Here is a 21,369-nt window from a genome sequence, read left to right on the forward strand (position 1 = left end):
CATACCCCTTTAGTAAGTCCATGAATTTTTGTCCCAAAGTTTTAACTTACTACATCTTATAACTTCTATCATTTTTCTTATATTATTTCCCATCTTTTTATGCTTTCCTCTTAATTCACAATTAAAGTCACATATTATTATAATATTCATATTTATAGCTACATAGTATAAAATCTGATGAAAACAATACACTTTCTTTACAGTTAGTAATTGCATATAATGTTATAGTATTCTATATACTTTTTCTTTCCATTTTAAGTCTGCAATGGTTAATCTTCCCATTTTTCCTCTAGTTACATCAAATATCTTTACTACTATATTTATACAGGATATGGCTATTCCAGAACATCTCTCATTTCCCAAATTCCAGATTATCTTTCCTCCCCATAGTTTCTCTGTAATCTTTCATTTTTAAAAGTCTTGTGTCTTCTAGTATAATTATATTTACATCACGTATTACACCCCTCCAAAATCCCTTTTCTTCTTACTATATTCATAATTCGATTCACATTTACAGAAATCACTCTAAAAATTTCAATTTCCCTTTGATTTATGCTTTCATAGTTTCATAGATAATTACTAGGACAGCTGCCCTAATGTGCCATTCCAAGTTTATTCAATTTCCCCCAAAGGTGAAAATCAAACACTACCTGTTTTCTGTGAGTCAAACACCTTAATCATTATACCATCCTCCAACCATTTGCTTTATGTTTTCTTTTTCGTTCATTTCCTTTCTTTTTTCTTGTGTAATTGTCACTTTAAATTTTATTTTTCTGTCTTTTACCCTTTTACTAATGGAATTATTATTTTTTTTTATTTTACTGTCTCCCAACTTATGTCTTCATCCTTTATTTCAGAGCCCCCTTTATGTCCTCTTTATTTTTTTCTCATCTATTTTTTTTCTTCTACTTCTACTACTTCTAAAATGTATTCTCTTTGTTCATTTTCTTCTCTTTCCCTTTCTTTTTCCGTACTCTTATGTTCATTTTTAACAATCCATCCATACATGTCCAATATTGTTACATTTATAACATTACAATTCACAATTTTTTTATGCATCATGTCCCATTTACCTACAAATATAACATTTTCTTTTGTCACAGTTATCAAATGTAATTTTCCACAAAAAAAAAAGGATTTTGAATTGTCCCCACTATTTTACAACACCCCTATTCCTCTCCACATTTATCATGCTTGACATATGTATAATTGTTTTCTCTTTGTATATTTAACACATCACAATCCCATTTGCCAGCCCATATCTTTATCGTAATTTTTATGATATTCAGTAGTTCTTTACATAGTTTTCTAATGTCCTTTCAAAGACTCTCTTTCCACCTCTGTTCAAAATTGTACATGAATTTTCTTTTTTGATTCCCTGTTAAATGCGTTTATCACATAAAGATTCCATGGGTTACAGACTTTCTTTTTTTGAATTCTCCAATAAATTTTCCATTGAAAAATATAATTCACAAAATGACTTTTTTTAATAAAAATAACTTTTACACCCAAAGTCACTATTGAATTGTTCAGCACATCATACCTGTCCATTTATATGTCTTCTTTACTTTAAATCCTTACTACATACTTCCATTTTTTATTTTCTGCCTTTTTCTTATCTCCTACTCCCCTTTTACCTTCTTTTACTTTATCTGCATATGGTTTCTTTTCCATCTCACTACAATTTTTATGGATTGTCTCTGCATCCTCCTTGTATACATTCTCCACAATCTTCCACCAGGAAATATCTCCTTCATTTTCTGACTCTTACTCCGCATTACCATTTCTTTAAGTAAATCATCCCACAACCCTTCTAACTGGAGATCTGTAATTATACATCTAGCATTTGCTGACTCGTATCCATCAGGCAGATTTGTTTCAAATATCTCCTCAGAATGCTGCACACGTTCTCCATTCTCAGTATTGGCTTTCTCCTCCATTTCTCTTACCACTCTATTATCTCTTTCTCTCCAGTTGCCTCTTTGTTTCTCCAGACTGCCTCTGTACCTGAAACAGAAACAGGAAGTGTTCATGCAAAATAGATCTCACTCACAAGAATAAGTAGGGGACATTCCCTGATGTCATGGCCAAATTTTCCTTAGCAGTATGCATACCTCTTTGTGTCTCCCCTGAAAGGAAGTCACTATCCTCTAACATATTCTATTATCTAGTAGATTCAAGATATATATTAGATATAATCTTGTGGATTGCCCTTTCAGACATAGTAGAAAAGCTAAATAAACTGGGAATAAAACTCCTAACCCCCGGATTGCCAGCTGGCTCACACATAATATCCAGATAATCAAAATAGGGGAAGTTACCTCTACAAAGAGACCAGTCACTAGCGGAGTACCACAGGGTTCTGTGCTGGAACCTCTGCTGATTGGCTTCTACTTCTTTGAAGTAAAATTCAATACTAAAAGCCTCTAGCTGACTAAGTTTACAGCTGCTGTATCCCCACATGACTTAGCCATCCTTCAGAAAGGTTTGTCTCATATAAGTAACTAGTGTTAAAATCATGGACTGTAACTAAATGTCAAAAAATACATTAGTGTATCCTTTGGGAAATCACTGACCCCAGGGAAACTACCACATTGACAGTATACTCCTAAGAGTTAACCCAGTTGTTTGGGATTTGGGAACTTATGCAGACAGCGACCTAACTTTTGACCAACACGCATCTATTGTTGTATGAAAGTCCTTCTGTATTGCACAGCTTATAAGCAAAAGGAATGTGTCTAGATCTAGGGATGTCATATCCCCCTTTACCTAGCACTCGTTAGCAAATCATTGAATAAAATTCCCCCTTTGGCATGAATCTGTCTGGACACATGCAAATACTGAAACACCCACATAGATACCTTACTAATAGGATACATAACCTGAAAAACATGTCCTACATGGACCAACTCAAAGCCCTGTCTCTATACTCTATAGCCTACAGACTGCCAAGGGGTGACCTGTATTTGGCATACAAGGCATCCTCCAACCCAGTACTGATGAATTTGCTGCACATCAGCAAGTCAAATGGTAACAGAATTACTCAGCCTAGGGATCTATCTCTCTTCCATCATGAACAGAATGGTTTGGAGGGACAGGTATGTCTCACTGAAGATGGAACAGACTCCTCATCTATATAAAACAAAGTTCATCTCTGTCCATATTCAAGCTCAGCTTACATCCATGGATGGAAAACAGAAAATTTAGATCAGGATTCCTCCTGTACTACTAATGGACAGAGGCAGCTCCTCAATGCTTTAGCCCATGCATGTGTCTCCTCAAATTATCTATGGTATGATCCCAGTTATTCTCATTAAGGGTAATGAATAATTATCAATCATGGGATGGGTACGTGTAATCTAAAAACAAATGGGATAGGTTATTTCAAGCACAAAAAGGGAAACTGGTTAGGATTAAAATGACCCACATGGGCAGCTAGCCTAGTACTTATCTATGAAGTATAAACTAACCTAGTGGGACTAACCCAGTCAACAAAGGATAAATTAAAACAATGTCAAAATCAAGGATTATCCCTGCTCTCCATGAGGATCTGCTTGAAGCATGGAGGGAATTTTCCATTTCCCACAAATTATCAGTAGTTGATCTCATAGGATCATCGGAGGTTACTAGGCTAATGTTCCAAGGACCCTTACAAGCCTAGAAAAGTACAACTCATGTTCCCAAGAATGTAAAGGTGTTAAGCAGAACTAAGTCAACAACTACTGTCTCTGTACAAGTGGGACAGAGGTGAAACACCCGGGGTGAATTTGCAGTTTCCCATCCAGTCATCCAAATTACACTTAAATAGAGTCAGCAAGAGGCTCTGCTTCATCTAAATTGGAAGTTTGTTCCAGATGAGAGGTAACCTCTGTGAGACACATCTGTCTCTCCAGCAAGTCCTGTTGCTGTCACATACTAGGTTGAGTTCCTTAGAGTGAGTACATCTTATGATATTTGATTTGCAAATGTGCAGAATTTCCATTAGAGCAGACTGTGATATTGCTTTCTATGCAAGGCAGAGCTCCCTTCTGAGTAGTCTGTAAGACACAGAGTATAGTGACAGTGATATCAGTCTGTCAACATATAACATAAGCTGTAGACCCTGATTTTTTTTTATAAGAAACCTTTGAGATCTTTCCAGTTGCTGCAGGTGCCCGGTAAGATACATACCAAAGATAGTATTGTACTCCATTATTGGCCTGATGAGTGAGGAGTACAGACGGGTTACAATCTCTTTTATTTTGGATGCAATACTCTTATTTATGAGGTGTAGATGATATAGAAAGCCTTTCTTACCACTGTGGAGACATGGTGGTCAAGGAAAGGTTGCTGTCAACCTGTGTGCCCAAATCTCTCACTGTTGATTGCATGCTTAGGATGTTGTTATTAATGTGGCAAACTGCAGGGATGTTGCACTTGCTGAAGGGGATGATAATGCATTGTTTTGCATTAAGTTTTAGCACATGACTTTGGCACCAGTCATTTTGTTGTGTATGTGTCTGTTGTAGGATGTTGATATCGTTTGGAGACTCTGATTGCACCCAGTATGCAATCATCAGCAAGGTTTGTTAGCCGTAGGCCTTTTGTTTTAGCCTGTACATCTGAGAAGTAGATTCCAAACAATAGGGGCACCAGCACAGATTCCCTGCAGATCTACTGGTTATGGGTCTGCTGCTGGAGGTCGCGTCAGCTATTTTGACTGTGTGCAATTCTGTTGGTGCACCAGTTTGCAACCCACCTGACAATATACAGGTTGATCTCCAGCTGGACAAAGGTCTTGCCCAGGTCCAGGTAGGCCATTTGCATGGATTTGCCTTCATCTAGGGCTTTGGTGACTGTCTCAAAGAAGTCCACTAAGTTCAAGAGGCAGGATCTCCCTTTAATGTGCCAAACTGGGTCAGTTTGAGCATTTAGAGGTCTCCTATATCTGTGTTGATAAGGTTCATGATTATTATTATTTCCATAGCCTTGCAGATTAGACTGGTCTGGCTTATGGGTCTATAGTTTCCAGGGTCTGTGGAGGCACCTCCTTTATGTACTGGGATGATGGCTGCTGTTTTTCATTCAGTAGGTACAAAACCAGTGCTTAGACTGTGGTTAAAAAGAGTACCCAGTGGTGCAACTAGTTCCTGTTTTAATCCATTTAGAATTCAGCATGGGATATTATCAGGTCCCATAGAGGTTGTGTTTTCGACTTTGGAGAGAGCATTTATCACCTGCTGCTTGGAGCTACTAGGTGCAGGTCAAGTGGTACGGATGCTTTGGGAGATATGTAGCAGGGACAGGGGGAGGAATTTTCACTGAATTTGTCAGCTGGAGAGTAGTATATTTCTGCGGGTTGAGTATATGTGGCGCCATTAACAATCATTTTTGTGCAGATCTGTTTTTTATCTTTAAGGTTTCTGACAGATAAAGATGCCCTTATGGTTATCCTGAGGGAAGGAGGCTAATTTGGATTCATAGTTAGCTCTAGAATGCCTTACGAGGTGTCTTATTTACTTGTTTAAACCAAGGAGGGTATGCTTCAAATTCAGAGACGGTTCCTTCCTGCTCTTGGGCAGCAATTTCTTTCTGTTACTGTATAACCTGTTAATGGTGGATGTCCACCAGGAAGGCTTGTTTTATTATTATTTTATATTTTTTTTATCGGGAAAGTCTGACTGGACACATGTCCTTTTCAGTGGAGGCGTGGGGAGAAAAGCTCCAAATTGAACATACAGAAATAACAAATATAGAGTATACACAGTACAAGAAGTAATATACAAACTTAGGCTAACTTAGTTAATACACGATACATTTATACATTTGGTAGGTAAAAACAAAAATTAAACAATTTAGTATAAAAGACATTACACAGTTTTAGAAACAACTGACATTGCACAGTTTGACGTGAACATCCCAGAATTGCAAATATATTCCAGTAGATTACATTGTGAAGTCAGAGATATTTCCTCTCCTCATCAGTGAGGTAGTACTGAGAAATGATAGTATACAAAGCAGCAGGTGTAACAAGAATAGGCAGAGGGAGGTGGTGTAGGCAGAAAGTCCTATAGGATAAACAGAGGTAGTGGTAAGGTCATAGGTCAGAGACAGAAGGAGATGTTAGTGAGGAGTTGTTCTTTCATGAGGATCTTATTTTGATCCTATTGGGTATGGCTGAGTCAATACCTTTGTATAGATGCTTATACAAGGAATTGGTGTAAATCCCAGTATAGGTGTCCATGCCATCAGTGAAGGCAGGAGCTATGAAGCTGTTAATGCTGTCACATATGAGGCTGTAATTGGTTTTGGAGAAGTTTTTCAGTCTAGTTCCTGCTAATGGGAGGGTCAAATTTTATTATTACTTCTAATGGGACTGATTTATGATCAGACTTCACTAGGGAGGGCTGCACACATAGAGTGGTGCAACAATCACCCATATTAGTCAGCAGCAGATCCAGAATGTTTGGACCCCTTGTGGGGGTGTTAACCAACTGCTCCAGGGCATTGAAGTTGATGAAGTTCAAGAACCTTTGGCTTAGTGTGTTAGCACATGTATAATTTACCCAATCTATGAATGCAGAGTGTGTATCCTGGTTTATGGAGGGGGTCCTATAACTGGCAGTAACTTAGAGGGGTCTTACATGCAGTTAATTGGACCTGGATTAGCTCAAGGGAATCATTTTGTTTAACCAATCCAGAGGTGTATTTATCTTTGATAAATATTGATACTCCACCTTCTTCAGTTCTTGCACTTTCAGTTTGTGGTCTGAATGTGTGGAAGGCATTATAACCCGGTATGGCCGGGGTGCTTTCTGCAGCCTTAAATCAAGCTTCCATGATTACACAGATGTCAGCATCTTCTAAGGTGAGGGATGCTTCCAGTGACTGCAGTTTAGGTTTAGACTTCTAGCATTTAGCAGTATAGTGTTGAAATCACTTTTAGAAGATATTTGGGAGAATTTTGTTGTTGTGACATTGTCTAAAAAGGCCCTTTGGAGGAGGCAAGAGCCTTAGCCAGTAACTGAAATCCCAGAGGTGACAAATGAAGAACATGTCTGGCAAAGCAGCATGGTCTGTCTACCATGTAATCCCAGGTTGACAGGTACTAGATCCCATTAGAATGACAACAGAAACTAAGCCAGTTGTTGAAGTTAATCATTTTTTGCGTATATTGTGTGGTGGTGCTGCGGTAGCATTGTCGCCTCATAGCAAGACGTTGTCCCGTTCGATTCTCAGCTAGAGCGTCTTCTGTGTGGAGGCATACGTGAATGGGGCATGCCTTCATTGAAGGTTGTGCATCAGGGCTGGTAACCCGGTACGTAAAAATCCACTACCAATCATTAGTGGACTGGAGTTCCGCTGTGGCGACCCCTAACCGGGAAAAGTCGAAAGACACACACACACACACACACACACACATTGTGGTATCATCTTACGTGAAGGTAGTATGCTGCTCAAGGCTAGGGACATACCTAACTGAGACACATATTCAGAGAGCTCAGTCATGTCTCTCTTCATATAGTCCATTGAGGTCCATCTCAAGTCATTCACACCAAAATGAACTGAGTCATAACAGTGCTTGTTGTGGAAAGACTTGAGTGGGTGTGTGATCTAGAGGATCCCGGCACCTGAAAGACAAGCTTGACTGTAACCTTCTCCTTGTCCAGCCTGGTGAGTGGGACATCTGTGTGTCTCACTATAGAGTTGCCTATGACCAAAACGTTTGGTTTAGATGTGCTTTGCCTTAGTGGCTTGTTTGGTGAGACACTTGTGCTTGTGGTTTTGTGTGTATTGAATGCCGTAGGTACTCTATTAATGTAGCATGTTTGTGATTTGGAGATCTCTGATGTTTAGGTAAATTTCTGGCGCGTACCTCTGCATATGATGGTGTATGTGTTGAGAGATTGATTTGTGCAGGAGGTAAGTATGTGGGCTGACAACCTGTTCAGTGTCACTGTTCTGTTAATGAGAGAGCAAGGATTCCAAATTCTTAGCGTATATGCATCTCACAAATTGAGCTTGAATGTTTTAGGACTAGTGGGTTGTTAGTGTACATGAGGCAGTTGCTACACCGCCTCAGTGCCACTCCCCCCAAATGAAGTAGATTAATGATTCCTGAGCTGAGAGAGGAAACCTAGAGGAAATTCATGTGAAAGACAAGTTTATCTGAAAGGTATCACTGAAACCAGGAGGGGCTAAGGGCTATTAGGCTGCACGCTGAAAAAAAGTCTTGAGGAGTTATTTGAAAGACTTGTCTCGATAAAGAGAGTGGGATTTTCAGGTCTATATAAGCATTTCAAAAGACGAAAATGCTGAATACCAGTTGGCCGACCTGTAAATGTCAAACGACAACATTGCTGAACAGCCAAATGACCGATTTCTTCCTAATGGAAAGAAAGCGGTTGGCAGTTTCCTTACACCTGCCCTTTCACTGACTTTAGTACGGTCTCGGAGTTAGAATAATTAGTTAGGGGGTGTGGGGGGCACAGCCCCCCACTTAAGAATGTTTGCGTTTGGCATTGGTGTTTGGCCTACCGATTTCTTTCCCTTGGAAGGAAATCAGTGATTTGGCCATTCAGCAATGTCGTAGGTCGACATTTACAGGTCAGCCAACTGTTATTTGGCATTTTCACTTTTCAAAATGCTGATATAGACCCAGATTTTCTATGTACAATTTTCTTCCAGACCGTTGCAGGACGAAGCAATTTGTGTTTAGTTAGGCTTATGGAATACATACTGTATACTAAACTGATGATTTCTTTGTTTCTGGTGAATCCAGTATTTTCGAGCAGCACCAGTACTTGTAAAATGTTTCATTGTAACATGCTATGTAGTCCCCTTGCACAGCTCATTTGGTATTTCATCACTGATTGCCGATAGTTTTTTTAAGTTATATTGTCTATACAATAATAAAAAAGCAGCCACTTGTTAGCCAGTGTTAAGCATGCAAATCCAAATATCACAGTCAACTATTTTTTTTCCAGTCTTAATTATATGTTTGATTTAGCATTGCTCATTAACCAAATGCAGTTAGACACACAAATTAACTATTTACAACTTACTTTTATGACACAGATTAATTAATTCCACACCATGCTGTTTTCTTTCACAAGTGTTACATATATGTCGTTCCAGGTCAACATCCTCTTCAAACTCAGTTTTCATTACATCATCACAAATGCCTCATTTTTTTAATATGAAATTCTCTGTTTGATCTCTCATAGTTCACAGTTTATTATTCTGAATGTCTGTAGTTATCTTTTTTGCATCTCTTAATGATGATTTGTCTTTGGTGTTCCATTTTCTACTTATAGCTTTCTTTGCCACTATGAACGCTAAAGATGCTTTCACCTTTTTAGTACGTGCTGTTTTATACCAACTCAACAAAGGAAAAGTAGTTATATTATTCAGATCCTTTTTTGTACTGAAGCAGCTCCTTGTATTCCCAGAATATGTGATCTCAAGAACAATTGTCTCAGCAATCACATTTGCAAAATATGCCTGTGCTGTGCTGGAAATTTTTTTCAGGCTTCATAGGTGTTTAGGAATATTGGTGCAAACATTTCCATGCAAAAATTCAAAATGTTCTCAATTTAATTGTATATTTAGGATTAAAGATACATTTCCCTTCATTGATCATCTGATCTGAAATATCTTTATTTAAATGTTCATTCCATGCTTTTTTTATCTTTATACTGTATAGTCTTTTCAAATACAATATTGCCTTATTACAGTATAGTCGTTACTTTTTTCCAGTTTGCTATTTTTATTCTGGCCCAATTTATAAATATCTGCTGTTTGTGTATCAACAGGATTTACTAACCATCCAATGAATTTCTTCCTTGCTTTTCTGTTGTATGTACTGCTAGATGAATGTTGTGGGTCTGCTGTGCTAGTATACAGCTTTCTCATGTCTAGCTAATGGCAAACAGATTTCCAGAGATTAAAATGTTGTACTTTTGTAGTCAGTTTGGTCAGAAGGCAGAGACTTCAAACGTATAATCAACACTACTGAATTAAAATGCAAATAGAAGTATCACATTCAACTGGTATTTACAGTGAAATGCTGCAAATTATGCAACATTGTAACAAATATGGGTACTTAAAGTATGTGGTCATATGTTAAGGGATTGTTAATACAGGTGTTGCTGTTACAGGTACCGATAATGTGGAATACCAGTTTGCTGTAAACAATGATACTACAGAGCTCAATATCAAAGACCTGGAACCAAACACAAACTACATTTTCTATGTGGTGGCATATTCCCAGCTGGGAGCCAGTCGGACTTCTCATTCTGTCACTGTTAAAACCCTAGAAGATGGTAAGCACACCAGAAAAGTATACATTTGGATAAACACTTTGAAAAGATTGCCTCATATGAATGCATTATAATCATTTGATTTCAGACATGCTTGGAGTCTTTTAAAGAAGCAGACAAAAAAAGAAAAAAAAATATTGGGTTCACATTTAACCTACCATTATGTAATCACAGAATATCCTGTTTCATAAGTCAATTATCACTGTACTGTAGGGTGTACTGTACTAAAATAATATAACCGAATGATGTAGAAAAGCATGCTGTGTCTTTTGCTGTACTTCTCAGTGACATATGTCTTTGCAATAGCTCGCCCTAAATGTCTCCTTTGTGTTGCTTAGCATTTACTGTTCTGGTAGTTTACCTCACACTCCGTTAAGAATTACATTGTAGTACAACAGGTATTTATTGAGGTGAGCTACTCACATGATCTCTTGCTGCCTGGAGTGTAAACAGGATTGCTCATCTAGTATTATTTATACGTTTCAAAACGTAAACTAGTAAGGCATTGAGTAATGGAGCATCGAGGAAAAGAACATGAAGAAGGAGAAGCAGATCTACATTTTATTCACATAAACACTGGAGGGGCCTGTCAGCCTGTATCTGGAGTTAACATTTATGTCAAGAAGTTCATTTAGTACTACTAACAGATATGAACGTTGCCTTAACATGTTCCTTTTACAGTGCTCTTAGTCTACACCTAAAAAAACAATACTCGCTACTACGGTATCTCTCTTCATACTGTTCCTAGGTGAAATGTCCCGTGGTGTCTAGTATTTAAAAATCAGTATGTTTTTTTTTTAAAGGCCTTGCTTTATCTTCTTCTTTACTTGCTTATATAAAGGGTATTATTTCCTTTCAATGAGTGCATTAGTGAGCCATTTGCTCTTTAATTTTCTTGGTTGTCACATTTTCTTACTGCATCTGAAAACATCTTCATTTTATTTTTGTCTACAACTTTGCAAATCACACAAAACACATAAGATCATCTCTGCAATTTTAGCCTTTTTCTTGAAATTTGTCACAAAGCTGTTCACAATTTATCCTTACATGTCGTTCAACAGCACATACATGTTGATAAAAAACCTGTTGTTCTGCTAATTTTTAAAATGCATTAGAGAAATGCTTATAAAATATTTCTGAATTTCGGCCTTTGTTACCCCATTATTTTCTCCTTGTCCAGAACTGTTAAACAAAGAACTTGAGTGGTATATCAGGGTAGTATACCACATCTAAATGTATCTGCATTTATGACTCTGATAGTAGTCTGTCTTGAGCAAAGTAAAACAGCCAAGTTATGTCCAAATAGTTTATTTTAAAAGAGATAAAAATGATAAATAGCAGCAAAGTTACAAACCACAAAACTTTCAGATTACTCCTTCCTCAGTGTGATACAAGTCTGATAAACACATCCTTATTTAATTAAAATACAAAATGCATAATAAATGAAGCAGACAACCAGATAACTAGAATATAATTAAATTAAGAACACAATTTACTTAGAGCACAATTTACTTAAAGGGCTAATACAAAAAATGTATATTCTAACTTCATGTCTTTATATATATATATATATATATATATATATATATATATATATATATATATATGCACATTATTTCTTCAAGCATAACTGTTTGCACTTTAAAATAGGTTTAATAGATATTATAGCAATAACCCATGTCTGGGTGTGGGTAATGCTGGATTTACCCACAGTTGATGTGGTTTGGTCACGAGGGTGAAGCCGGAGTGGCCAAACAAAGACAACCGTGGGTAAATCCAGCATTACCCACACCCAGAAGTGGGTTATTGCTATTATACAGTGACATTATTTAAGAAAAAAAAATTACTTTTCTTAAATAATGGCATTGTATAATGCCTCCTTGCTGCCCGGTATTCTGCGGCAGTTCTGATGTACTGTGCATGCGTATGCTTATGCAGTACATCAGAGCTGTGGGCAAAATCAACAAAGAAAGCAAGATCTCCGTTGCTTTTTACAAACTGTCTCACTATGTTAAAGGAGTTTAACATAGCGAGGCAGCTTTAAAAAAAGCAACAGAGAATCTCTGTTGCTTTTTTTAAAGCTGTCTCGCTATGTTAAACCCATTTAACATAGCGAGACAGTTTGAAAAGCAACGAAAAGCAAGATCTCCGTTGCTTTTTAAAGTGTCTCGCTATGTTAAATGGGTTTAACATAGTGAGACAGCTTTAAAAAAAAGCAACGGAGATGCTCAGTTGCTGTTTTTTAAGGCTCTCTCACTATGTTAAACTCATTTAACATAGCGAGACAGGTTGTAAAAAGCAACTGAGATCTTGTGTTCTCCGTTGCTGTAAAAAAAAAAAAAAAAAAAAAAGAGTTATACTAATGGAAAAAGTCCGGGCAACCGGACCTTTTTCCATTACTATAACTTTGATTTACAACGTGCACGCTGACCAATCAGCGTGCACGTTTTGGAATATTAATGGGCGGGGTAATTGTATAATGGAGAATTTATGCCAGGATATTTAGCAGCTAGCAGTTTAACTATCCAGCTATATTCCTTCTGTTCTAAGTCATTATTTTTATCACCTTCCCTTATATTAGTAAAGCATATATCTATCACTCTGAATACAAAATTGTGTTATTTGACTCCATGACGTTTTGCTATTGCATTTGTTAAGATACATCTTCTAGTATCAGATTTATGTTCTATAATGTGTTCACATAGTTTTCTGATTGATTTACCAACATAGAAACTAGAGCATTGTTCACAAGTAGCCAAATAGACTATGTTACTAGTATGGCAGGTAGCTGTACAGGTAAAAGAAAAAGATTTATATGTAATAGGATGTAAATGTATTATTCTTACAAATAACACTACGTATTGAGCAATTTAGATATGGGTAAGTGCCCTTTCTATTTAGCTCAGATTTATTCCATGATTTCTGACGGAAATCTTTGTAATATAATTTGCTTTTTAGGTTAGATGAGTTCTTATAAGCAAATTTTGGATTTGGTGTAATAAAATTAATTAGTTCTGGTAGGGCCATCAAAATCCCCCAGTTGTTAGAAATAATTTTCATAACATCAACTGTGCATCTACTATATGTAGTATAACATAAAACATTTGTTCTACTGTGTGTGACTTAACCAATGATGAGTATTGGTTGTTTTTAAAAAGGTTGTTCATGGTGTTTGTCCTTGTTTTAAGAGTCTGAAGAAGCCTTTGGCGAAAGCGCTTACTCGTTTAAATAAATTTTATGTTTGTTTTATGAACTGACTTGTTGGAACATTTTACTTTCATTTTATTGCCATTGGAATATCACGCTTGTGTTTGGACTGTGATTATTTTATGTATAGAGTGAGTTCCTATCTCAACTGAAAGCAGCCCTGCATTTGGACTTGGATTTATGTAGCTTAGGCAAGCCGTATAAAATTGGTGTTTTAGGGCAAGGTATAGAAAAATAATTCAGTACTTCTATAGGAATATTATTGTTAGCTTGTAGTTCAAACAATGACATATTCACTCTACTAATACATTGCACTAATTCACTGAATGAAATCTGCTTAAAGGCAGATATATCAGATAATAGTTCAAGCATAGAATTATTATAATCAATGACATTCATCAAAACAATACCACCCCCTTTATCGGCTTCTTTTATAATATCGCTGTTCTTTATTAACTTATCTAATGCTCCCGTTTCAGTTACAGTTAAGTTATAAAACTTTTTAAATTTATCTTCAGTATATAACTTATGTAGTTGTTGCTCACATACATTTTGAAAGGCTGTAACAACGGGGTTACTAAATGGGATATATGTGCTGCTTTTTCTACATTGTGAAGGTGCTGGAGTTTGAGAATCTTTATACAATAATTTTAAATTAAGAGTTCTTGTAAAAAGTTTCAAGTCAGTAATACCATCCACAATAGTGTCTTTTTGGGCAGGTATAAAATACATGCCTTTACTTAATGCAATATCAGCATAGGACAGTTCAATATTGGAGAGATTATTCACAGGGCAATTTTGATTGGTTATCTACGTATTTGGCTCCATGCTTGTGAGCCTGTACTCGCATCTCTAGTTCTCTTCCTGGTAAAGGACTTCCCCTTGGTGGATTCTCGATTCAATTGGTTATTACTTTGGGTAGCTTCAGTTGGATAGCAGTGGAGGCTCGACGACAATCCGTGGTTTGATTGGATGGCCCAGCTGATGCATTTTGTTCCGTAACATTCAGTTGTAATATATCATTCTTATTAATAGTTTGCCCCACATTTGTAATATCCACTTCAATATTATCTGCAGTTGTAGAGCTAGATGCAACATTATCTGTAGTTAAAGTTGGAAATTGGTCAAGTTCGTACATGGAACCTCTAGATGTACAAGTGTTAGTTGTTACTTTAGGAATGTCTTTCAGCCAGGAAAAAATATTGCTAGAGTGAAAGCTTTCAGATTACTCCTTCCTCAGTGTGATACAAGTCTGCTAAACACATCCTTATTTAATTAAAATACAAAATGCATAATAAATGAAGCAGCCAACTGGATAACTACAATATAATTCAGTTCAGGAGACAGTTCAGGAGAAATGGTCAGGAGTCTCCTCAGTGCAACCTATGAAGTTAAGAACACAATTTACTAAGAGCACAATTTACTTAAAGGGCTAATGCAAAAATGTATATTCTAACTTCATGTCTTTCTATATACATTATTTCTTCAGGCACAACTGTTTGCACTTTAAAATAGGCACAAAAAGAGACACAAACATTTTAAAATGCATTTGTCATAATGCATTTAGCCCTGCATTGATCCACAATATCCAGTATTAAATATCATTGTTTCTGTTCATCTTCCTCCATTTATTTATTTTATTTTTGTTTAATAAAATAAGAGTCATAAGATGGAGCTATCTGCAATATCCCTGTTTTCAGATTGACAAGAAACACGTTGGTGAACAGACCAAATGGACACAGAGAACTGATGTCACTGTAGTCATGCTGTATGCTTGATGAATGTTTATTTGTGTGTTGACCAGGTTGGTCCCACTAGGTTAACAACCTCTTTGCATGTTAGACCTGAGATTTGGGCAAGGCATCAGGGGAACTTCGTCAACTCTTTGGAACTGCTAGATGGCATCAGAGAGCTACTAAAGCAGCAAGAACAAAGTCAAAGGGAAGCAGAAACATGGAAGAGGAGAGAAAAGCTATAGAAAGTTTTGAGGTCGAAAGTATGAATTTGGAGAAAAAATTGTTCTATATGAAGCTTTTGAATGTAAACAAAGATTTCTGTGTTGTGCGTGTTATAATGAGCTACATTTAACTGTCTCCATGCAGAAGGAAATAAGTAAGTCTTTTGAAATGGTACAGATAAAAGAACTGTCATCAGGAGGGCTTGCATTTAATGATTTGTCAAAAATAATCGAGCAGTATAATCCAGGTAACAGTTTTGCTCTTTCATGGGTTGAGACGGCAGATAATTTTTTCAGACGTGCTGAGAATGTTAATGCGGAAAAGGAACCAGCTGATGTGGCAGTAGAGAATGCAGCAGTTAAAACATATACAGCAGTGATGCAGTAAAAGAAGGAAGCAACAAGAAACTGTAAGTTAAACTGTTTTTGGAAGAAGTGAAGACCAACTGTGAGAATAAGAATGAAACATTACACTGTAATACACTTCCAAGATTGCTGCACATTGAGTAACAGCTTAATTCTAGCTCTCATAGTGTGAAAACAGAAATTCAGCAGAGAAGGCCATTAGACTTGTGTTTATGGGTAAATTTCAGTAACTGGCTAGTAACTGTACTGCCTGGATGTCAGGGAAAAAAAGAAATAAAGCGGATCTGGAAAAAAAGTCAGCTACAAAAAGTGAGAAAGAAACACTGACTGGAGTAAATTCTGCAGCTGTTCAGCAAAAAGCAATGCAACCTCCAGACATGAATTCCGGTAACCTACTGGAAGATATAAAACAACTGTACAAAGATCTGGTTAAAGTAAATAAAACACTGATGGAGTATATCAACACCAAAAACAAAAAGTTGGAAAAAATGGAAGAAGCTTTAAACAGATATTCAGGTGAGGTGATAAAGCTGCAAACGTCAGAGGTCAAAATGAAGAGAAGGCTGAATATGAGACTGCTCATGAAGAGATGTTTCAAAGAATAATAGAATAAGAGGACAGAGCATGTAGGGAAAACTGGAGATTTTCAGCTACACCAATGAAGCTGGAAGGAACAGACTGCATTAGTTTTATGAAAGCACAAATAAGCAACTGGACTGGTATTTACAGCAGGAGTTGTTAGTTGAAAGGGCAGATTGTGTGTATGTGCCAAACCTGGCTATGAGAAAGCAACCTAGAGCTTTAATAGTAAAGATGCAATCCTACCAGCAGAATGAGTTGATTCTGACAAAACTGTGGCAGAAGGACAAATAACTAAAAGTGGGAGACAGCAGAGTATTTGTGAAGGATTACTCATTGTACACCAGGCAGACGAGGAGCAAATTTATTCTACTATTCAGAGAATGTCAAAATGCAGATGTGAGATTCAAACTGCTACACCCAGCTGTCTTCAAGGTATTCTTCCCTGAAGGGACAAAATCATTTTTTGATGGAGGAAATGCAAAAGTTTGTCCAACAAAAAGTAAGCTGTGAAGCAGAAGGTGATTCTGCTTTTTGTTCTTCTGGTAATAAAGACCACAAAGAGACTGTATCTGTGAAACTTTATCCAATGTTTCAATGGACAATGTTGGAAGGAAGGAAGGGAAGAAGGGAGCACAAGAGTTGACTAGAAGAATTGAGAGTACATTGGAAATGAAGCAGAGACAGGAATTGGAAGATGGAGTTGAACAGGAATAAAAGCAGTAACTTAATGTGAGTTTACAATGCAATAATTATATTGGTGAAATATCACAGAAAATCTGAAAATATTGGATTTTTTCAGAATTTGTTGGACTTGTGGGGGACTCTAAAGCATATGCCCTACTTCATGTCATTATTGTTTGGAAAAGTGCTTTGGAGAAATGAAGAGGAGGGTGAAAGTTAACTGTAAGTAAAGATTTTTTCCTTAAATAGTACTATTTTTGTGGTGTGTATTTTTTTACATGGTATAAAGTAAAGTTTTCTCACTTATTGTTAAGTGTAATAGGGATTGTAAATAGGTGCTGCGGTTCTTTTTTCTTTTCTTTCTCCCTTCTTCTTGTTCATTTTTAAGAAATATAGGCACTGCAATGTAAAAGAAAAGCCTGGTTAAAAAGCATCACAAGAGAAAAATTAATGTGCTTTTTCTCATTCTTGTTTAGGGAAATGACTGGATTAAGGACTTTAGATTGATTTGGTAACAAGTTTTAAGAGAGAGCAAGTAAATGAAAAATAATATTGAATGTTATGAGGTGCTGTTTCTAGCAAATACATGTTTGCTTAGTAGCAATTCTGTAATTCTGCAGCTGGTCTTCATGTTTCTATGGAAACAGTCTGATAAAGAAAAAACTGTCTGTCTGCTTCTCATGCCTCCATGGAGACAATCTGGTAAAGAGAAAATAGGTACAGTCTGATGGAGAGTAATTGACTGAGGGGAAAAAAAGAAAAGAGAAATTGGCTAGGACATAATGTTTTCTAAAAGCATTCAGGGGTTTTCCCAGCTGGGAGAGCTGTAAAGTGAAGATAAAACAATTAACACTTAAAAGCACAGGCTGCACCATACATTTTAGCATGCATAACCTTTCTTTTAGGTTAACTCAAGTTTGGAAGTGTGGCTGTCAGTTTGGGACTTTTGCTGCTATTAGGCGGGTAAAACTTCTATATCTGAAGATGTATATAGTTTGCCTGTTATTATTAAGTTAACAGGTTTTGGGGGATATTGTGGGTGTTTTTTTGCTTGAGTGCATTCAGGCTCAAATGGATATGACAAGAAACAATTGTGTAAAAGTTCAACTTGCCAAATAGTGTATGCATGTAATACAAAAGCTGGAACTAAACATTTAACAAAAAAGGTGTTATACTTAAAAGGTGTCAATAATAACGTTTTAATGCAATGATGCTTTGCGTGGTGTCTTTAAATGTCAATAGTCTCAGAAATAAATGCATACAAGAAAGAGTAGTGAACTATATGAAAAATATAGAGTGCAAATAGCTATGTTACAGGAGACACACTTAGAACTGAATATGTGAATTTGATCAAGAAAGGTTTGCAGGGTGGTTATTTGGCAGAATATCTGGGGCAAAGGAAAAGAAAAGTTCTTAATTGCAAGAGGAGCTCCAATAGAGATAGAAGAGGATAAAAAAAGTTAATGGCAGATTTGTAGTGCTAAGTGGCTACTGGCAAGGGACGAAGATTCCAGTGACATGTATTTATATTCCACTTAAAATTGCTATAATGAAGATTAAGAAAATTCTGGGAGAAATAATCAGTTTTCAGCAAGGAATATTATTTAGAGACAGGAACTGGAATGTGATTTGCAGCAGTGAAGACATGTTTGGGGGGGCCCAGAAGGGAAATTATAACAAAAGAAGGTAGATTTTTGAAGAAATTTATGAAAATATTTGTCATGGAAGATGTGAATTCAGTAACAGGAATTTAGAGGGAATTTACTTATTTTTCTCCAAGATACAAAAGCTAGGCTAGGCTAGACATAATTTGCATTTCACAAGAACGTACATTTAATTGAAGGTTTTGGTATGCATCCAATAGCTATTTCAGATAATGTGCCAATAATAACTAAAATAAAATGTTTCACTGGTGCTTTCCTGCCTATACGTTAAGGAGAGTGGAATTTAAGGAATGGGTACTAGAGATTTTTCAGGAGCTATTAGAGAGGATAGAAACTTCTGAAAATATAGCTAGGGAGTGGGATAAAATTAAGGTGGACTTTAAAAATAGAGTGGAAATAAAAGAGAAAGGGAGCTATGATTAAGAAGTAAGAATTATTTAGAGAGACTGACAACTGTTGAAGTATTGCAGAATAGGGGGAATCTCACAGAACATGAAGGGGATCAACTGTAGAATGCTAAGCATAAAATAAAGGATTACCATGGTAATATGCATATGTTTAGAAAGATTGCTGTTAAGCAACTGTTTTTTGATAATAACACTAGAGCACAAACATTTTTATACAGCAACTCAAGCAACAGAAAGTAGAAAGGACTGTTGCCAAGTTTAGGGAGCCTATAACAAGGAAGGTAATGAGATCCTGTAGAGGTATTAGAAATATTTTGAAAATTCTATGAAAATCTGTATAAAGCAGAGCAATATAGAAATCAAGAAAAGATACAAATAGAAATGCTTATGGAAGAATTAAACATGCCAAGGTTAGAAGTAGATGAGGCTAAATTACTAACAGTTAGGATAGGAGGAGATGAGATAAAAATTGTGATGTATAACCAATCTACAGGAAAGTCCCCAGCAAGAGATGGTATTCTTATGGAAGCTAGGATGGAAAAAATTGATAAAGATCTGGAAGGTTTTGTTTAACAGTATTTTAAGAGGAGAAGACTTACCAACATCGTAGAAGAAAGCAGTGGTAGCTGTAATAATCAGATTCAGCTTCATACAGGACCATTTCAATGCTAAACCATGATTATAAAGGGTTCATGTCTATAAAGGGCTAAACGAATGACAAATGTAGTGTCAACATTTATAGATATGGATCAGTGTGGTTTTGTAGAGAGGAGGCAAACATTTGACAACATTAACAGAACATTGATCCAGAGGGAAACAGAAAGTAAGAAAATACCATTGTTATTAATGGGTCTTGATGCAGAGAAAGTATTTGACAGAATAAGCTGAGACTTTATGAGCAGGTCAGTGAAAGCATTTGCATTTCCTGAAAAAATTATAAGGTTGATTAGGAGGCTATATGAAGAATCGGAGTGAAAATTAAAGTAGGTGGGGTCCTTTCAGATGATTTCTGCTTGAGCAGAGGAATAAGGTAGGGGGTGTCCTCTTTCCCTTTTGTCATTTGCATTATATTTAGAACTATTGGCAAAGAAAATAAGAGACTCAGAAATTCAAGAATATAATTGGTATGGTAGTCAAGAAAAGCTGGCTGTTTTTGTAGACGATAATACCTGACAAAACCAGAAAGATATATTACAGTGCTGTGGAATGTTTTGAGACAGTTTAAAATCTTTTTGAGATACAAAATTAATGAATCTAAAACAAAGGCAGTAGTGGTAAATTATGTATCCACAAATGAATTGGTTCAGCAATATCCTTATTTATGGGGACATGATAAAATGAAGTATTTAGGAGTATGGATTAAAAATTATTCTGGTGTGTCAGCTAAGGATATGTGGGAAGAGACTAAAAAGATAATAAAACACCTTAGAAAATGGAAATTTTGTTATATGGGTATGGATAATAAGATATGAGCAGTCAAAATGTTTTTAGTCTCTTTAGTTTTATACACAGGTCAGACATAGTTTTATCAACTAGAGGAGAGGTTGTGGATAGCAATTAATAAAGAGCTGAAATACTTTGTCTGGGAAGGGAAGATGGCATGAATCAAGTGGGATAAGCTGATTCTTTCAGTAGAACAGGGTAGATTGAGATTATCCAATTTGAAGGGGTATTGCAGAGCTACACAGTTAAGACTTTTATACATAGCACAAGCAGAAAACTATAATTCAAAGTGGAAAGAAATGATGTTGAAATGGGGAAAAATCAAGAAACAAGGAGAGACTGGGATTTTGGAGTCAAGCCTTTAAGGAGAATAATAATAATAATACAGAATATTATATCCATAAAGTAGCAGAAAGTATTCTAAGAAGTAAGCCAACACTAGAATGGAGAAAGGAGATTCTGCTGTTAGGGATGACTGCAATTAGGGATACAGACAATAGATAAGAGTGGCTGGAATTTATTGGAGAAAACTGACAAAGGAACTAAGGTATTTGGAGCAAATTACTAGAGAGGGAAAGATGATAGAATGGGAAGATGCCAAGAATTTATTTGGACTGCAGGTTAGATATTACCTTCCCTATCAAAGACTGACATCAGAGTATAGGCAAAGAGAAAGAAACAGGGGGTTCTAAACCAATGACCAGCACTGTTAGAATTTTTAGTAGAATCTAGAACAGAAGCTGCCATTAAAAAAGGAATAA

At 36.4% G+C, this 21,369-nt stretch overlaps 1 protein-coding gene across 2 annotated transcripts in view; it reads left to right on the forward strand.

Moving 5' to 3' along the window:
* Window positions 1-21,369, forward strand: part of LOC122806652 (immunoglobulin superfamily DCC subclass member 4-like) — a 2,205,210-nt gene that overhangs the window by 1,742,907 nt on the left and 440,934 nt on the right. For both annotated transcript variants that reach the window (XM_044077249.1, XM_044077250.1), the window contains exon 8: window positions 10,140-10,304. In XM_044077249.1, coding sequence (XP_043933184.1) covers window positions 10,140-10,304 — 165 coding nt within the window. The remainder of the gene's footprint in view (window positions 1-10,139; window positions 10,305-21,369) is intronic.

The sequence above is a fragment of the Protopterus annectens genome, chromosome 7.part0, assembly GCF_019279795.1.
Source record: "Protopterus annectens isolate FY-2018-M chromosome 7.part0, PAN1.0, whole genome shotgun sequence".
NCBI lineage: Eukaryota > Metazoa > Chordata > Ceratodontiformes > Protopteridae > Protopterus > Protopterus annectens.